Source organism: Mustela nigripes, chromosome 12 (genome assembly GCF_022355385.1).
Source record: "Mustela nigripes isolate SB6536 chromosome 12, MUSNIG.SB6536, whole genome shotgun sequence".
NCBI lineage: Eukaryota > Metazoa > Chordata > Mammalia > Carnivora > Mustelidae > Mustela > Mustela nigripes.
In genome coordinates, this window is record NC_081568.1 from 66,322,431 (window position 1) to 66,327,572 (window position 5,142).

The 5,142-nt window shown below is 45.0% G+C and overlaps 1 protein-coding gene across 3 annotated transcripts in view; it reads left to right on the forward strand.

The window, feature by feature from the left end:
- The first annotated feature begins 202 nt into the window (after window positions 1–202).
- Window positions 203–5,142, forward strand: part of SLC12A2 (solute carrier family 12 member 2) — a 103,937-nt gene continuing 98,997 nt past the window's right edge. For all 3 annotated transcript variants that reach the window (XM_059417486.1, XM_059417488.1, XM_059417489.1), the window contains exon 1: window positions 203–1,021. In XM_059417486.1, coding sequence (XP_059273469.1) covers window positions 290–1,021 — 732 coding nt within the window. In that variant the 5' untranslated portion in view covers window positions 203–289. The remainder of the gene's footprint in view (window positions 1,022–5,142) is intronic.

The following is a 5,142-nucleotide window of genomic DNA, read 5'->3' on the forward strand; positions in this document are numbered from 1 at the left end:
GAGCCGCTGACCCCGCCTCCCGCGTGCTGCTGCCGGAGCCGCCACCGCTGCGGCCCCGCCGAGGCTTTAAACAGCGGGGCCCGCCCCGCGCCCACTGCACTCGCGCGCCGATTCGGCTGCCGGCGGCGTTTGTGCCGGTCCGGGCTAGCGGCGGCGGGCGGGCAGGCGGGCGGGCGAGCGATTCCGTCACCTGGCGTTGCGGCCGCGGGCACCGCCGGCGGGGGGCGCGGAGGGCGTGCAGCCCGCGACGTCCGCCAAGCTCTCGGAGTCTGCCGGGGGTCTGGCAGCGATGGAACCGGGGCCCACGGCGCCCTCCTCCGGCGCCCCGAGGCTGGCCGGGATCGGGGAGACGCCGCCAGCTGCCGCGCTGGCCGCCGCCGGGGTGGACCTGCCCGGCACGGCCGTGCCCTCAGTGTCGGAGGATGCTGCGGCCACGAGCCGGGGTGGCGGCGGGGTCCGCGGTGAGGGCGCCGCGGCGGCCGGGGACGGACTGGGCAGACCCTTGGGGCCCACCCCGAGCCAGAGCCGCTTCCAGGTGGACCTCGTTTCCGAGAACGCGGGGCGGGCTGCGGCGGGCACGGCGGCTGGTGCAGGGGCTGGGGGTAAGGAGACCCCAGCGGACGGGAAAGCTAGCGGCGAAAGCGGGCCAGGCAAGGGCAGCGAGGAAGCCAAGGGCCGCTTCCGCGTGAACTTCGTGGACCCGGCTGCCTCTTCATCTGCTGACGAGAGCCTGTCGGATGCGGCAGGGGTCGGAGGCGACGGGCCCAACGTGAGCTTCCAGAACGGCGGGGACACTGTGCTCAGCGAGGGCAGTAGCCTGCACTCCGGCGGTGGCGGCGGCAGTGGACATCACCAGCACTACTACTATGATACCCACACCAACACTTACTACCTGCGCACCTTTGGCCACAACACCATGGACGCCGTGCCCAGGATCGATCACTACCGGCACACCGCAGCGCAGCTGGGCGAGAAGCTACTCCGGCCCAGCCTGGCCGAGCTCCACGATGAGCTGGAAAAGGTGAGCTCTCGCAGCCCTCCCTCATTCCCCAACCACTGGTCCTTGCTGACCGCGGGATGTGGCCGCTGGCTCGCCGCGGCTGAGGTGGCAGGAATGGACGGGCACGACTCGCTGGCATCTCTGCGGTCAGCTGTCAAGGGTGGAACTGCCGAGGAATGTAACTTAATCTCTTAAAAGTTTGCAGCGGGTTAAGCTAGTTAGGCAATAGAAGAGAGATTGCTTTTAACAACCTTCACCATCCACTTGTGTATCTGGTGTACGCTTTCTTTCTCACTCACCCTTAAGAGTCATCCTTCTGAATGACACTGTGCTTGTGGGCCCCGAGGAGGGAATGTGCGGGAGGTTTTGGTGAGGGTGTCTCTGGGGAGAGAGTGGAGAGCACCTCCCATCTGTGTCCATTTTAAAGGTCGTATTGTGTGGCTTATGTATACCCATTAGGGGTCCCGAGAGTGGGAACAGTGGTGTTTGAAGGGAAAATCTTAACAGGGTGTGTTTGTGGTCTATGAATTATTAAGGCTCAATTACTGCTCTCTTGAATATCCTTTGAAAAATCTTGGGATACGCTCTTCCTGGTAATGGCATAAATCTATTTTTTATTATGTAAACTTTTGGGGAGAGGACTGTATAAAAAGTTGGGGGACTGCAAAGTGTAAAATAGGGGGAGGGGAAAGACTGAAAGAGAAACAAGAGAATTGTTTTTTTTTCCTGTGGAGGATGTATAGAAAGATCTTCTGGGGTCTTGCATAAGTAGTTACACTTTGTGAACAGAAAACCATCCCTAAAAGTCTACTGGTTTCCACATAGTTATTTTTTATGGCCACATCCAATTTTTATTTCTTCAGGGTGTAAAATTACTATTTTGAGATAAGCTCAGTGCTTTTGAAAATTAATATTTAACTTTTATGAGTTGGGATTATTTGATGTTTGTTTTAACAAGTGTAAAAGGATTATGTTGATGAAATTTTGTGAATCCAGAGTTGGTACCACCATAGGCTGAGATGTCATAGTGTGGAAAAGTTTGAATAGAGAAAGTATGTAATTTCTTCAGGTGTGATTATTTGCTCTCATAGACTCATTTCATGCAAGACTCTACTTGTCCTAGTGTTTGATAATGAAACATTCATACATTTTGAAATAATTACAGAGGTCTCAATCCTTAACAGCTTACTGATTCTTTAAAAGCCTGACATCATTTAGCTTTGGATAATACTACTCCTGTTACTCCCTTACAGTATTTTGTCATATCAGAAGAAAAAACAGTTTTTAAGACACTTATTTATACTCTTGTAGTTTCTTTCAAAAGAAAGAAACTTGTAATTTGTTTTTATCCCTGCCAAACTCCAAATCTCTGTAAAGTAGATGTATAGCTGGTAATTTCCCTTTCATTATAGCAATTTTATTATTAAAAATACCATAAGCTATATTTTGGATTGATTGCACCAAAGCTGAACAGTTAAGTAGTAAGGCAGTCTATATTTACCCCTAAGTTTTTAAAAGGGTTTTTGAATTGAAGGATATTATATACCTTAAACTTGTAAATATCCTAGGAAAGTTTTTTTTACTCTTAAGTTTTCTGAACAACAGAGCTCTTCAAGTTCTCCAAAACATGAGGGTTTTTTGGGCATTTTTGATCCATTTACAGTGTCTCAAAAAGAAAACTTTTTAGTTAGCTGTATATCTGAAGCAACTATCCAACCTGTGAGCCTCATCTTCCTCCGCTTCCGTGGTTATTTTGAAGATTAGAAAAGAAAAGGACATCAAGGCTCATGTTCAGTGCCTAGAAGATAATGGCTTGTGTAGTTATTATTTTGATCTGTCTTGGCCTATCAGAAAGTACACAAACTCTAGGGTTTCAATTTAGATTCTCTTAATTCCTACATGATGAATGTAGTGTGTAAATGTTATGTTCATAGCTCCATTTATGCAACAGGTAGTATATGGAATTCTTTGTAGTTTTGATTTGTTTTGTTTTAACCTTCTGCCACTTGGGAGAAGTGACCTTTATGGTCAGTTTAAAAAGTTTATTAGATAGTAACTAAGCATAGTACCTCATATGGAAAATAATTTTGTTCAGAATTTTACAAATGGACTGAAGAAACATGTCATGTTAAGGAGTACAGATCTGACTATGGAGACTGACTGCTGTTGAAGGAGGGTAGGAGAGGTTCTAGCATAGTTTGACTAGATCCTCACCATGCCTAGATTTACTTTTACCTCCATGAAGCCTATTCTAATGCTTCTAGCCCTCAGTGAATCATAATATTTAGAATTTTGTAACATTTAATTCTAGCGCCTGATTGAATGTCACATAATTTACTCTGATTAATAAGTGCTTCAGTATGCACCTTAACTGGCTCTAACTCTCTACTAGGCTCTACAAAAGATCAAAAGAAGTAAAAGACAAGCACTTTAGAAACTTGTTAGGGGAGAGGACTATATAGTCTTTCTTCCTCTTGTTTTCCTTTCTTTACCCACCACTGTGACTTTAAAGATTTTTCCCCTGAAAATCCATGTGAAGTGGAATAGGGCGCTTCCATGGTGTGTATTACTGTCTTGTGCAGCCTTTGTAGAGCCAGGACTCATGAGTTTTCCATTTGTCAAATTTTTATTGGAGAGAGGAGTTTCTTAAGTGTTGGCCACATGGCTTTTGGTACTGTGGCATGATGGAGTGGTTAGCAGAACATATACTGACTTTGTCTAGATACACCTTAACCAAATGGTTGCACAAATAAGATAGGTACAAGCTTTATTTTCAGGGCTTTGTGAGGAACGTGTAGTGTAAGATACTAGTAAGGCTATAAAAGGACCTAATTTTAATTGGGGTTGGGGAGGCCTTTTTCAAGAAGTGAGACATTGAAGCTAAAACCTAAAGTATAAGTTTATGATAGGGCAGGATAGCATTCCAGGCCAAAGAGGCCCTATATGTAAATATACTGAGAGGAGAGAGTTGTATGTCCAAAGAACTATAAAGAGGCCAGGAGAAGATGTTATTATAAACATAGTGGCAAGTTATTGAAGGATTTTTTATGAGGTGGCAACATGATCTGTTTTTTTATACCATCTCTGGCTGCTGGATAAAGAATGGATTGGCAGGAACAACAATGGAAGCAGGGAGATCCAAGCTATTACCGAGTTACAGATAATAAGAGTTGGTGGCAGAAAGAATCGTATGCAGGTGGTTTGGATGTGGGAGTGAAAGAGGAGCTGATTCCCAGGTTTTGGACTTGAGCAACTGAATAGATGGTGTTACTACTGAGATGGCAAATACAGGAGAGGAACTAGATTTGAGAGCGGAAAGAAGGAATTGTGTTAGAATGGTAGTTTATATTTTAGTCCAAGAGTCATTTTGAGGGAGGGAGACAGAATACATGTTATATCTGTATAAATGTGTGTACATATGTGTTTATATAAGTATTTATATACACACAGGTATGTACACATGTATGTATGTGTGCATATACACTGTATATCTAATATAAAGAAGTGTAGGTATATATATGTATAGATAGGGAGAGTCTCAAATCATGGACTTGAAATGACTTAGGGAGAGTGGGAAGGTAACAGAAAAGAAATGGGGTCTGACTTTAAGTGTAGAGAATGTATAAAGGTTTGTTAGATGTTGTGGAGACATTAAAAAGGGAAGCGAGAAGGAGCTGCTAGGCTGGTGAGAAATAGCCAGGATAGCACTGTCAGGGAAGCTGAGAAAGGAGTTTTAAAGAAGGCAGAAACTCCTCAGGGCTCTTACTAGGAAGTGTTTTTTTGTTTGTTTGTTTGTTTGTTTTGTTTTTTAGTCTTTTTTCAAAAAGTAAGTTCAAAGTACTGATTCTTGCCCCTACAAGGAGAAATTTAAAAGTGGAGGTCAGACAAATTAATATTTGATGGGCAACTTCAACACATGTAATGGAAAACATGATCAAATGTGGAAAAATTGAGTGGATGACCCGTAATAGCTTCTACAGGATTAAAGCATTATTAAAAACCCTTTTACAGGTACGATTACCTTTGCACAGTTGTCCTTAGTCAAGGCATGGGAGCTGGGAAGATCACAGAGTTTTGGGTGTGATTCATGCCAGGACATAGTAGCTTCTCTTTGTTATCTCTTCTTCTTCCTACCTGCCCCC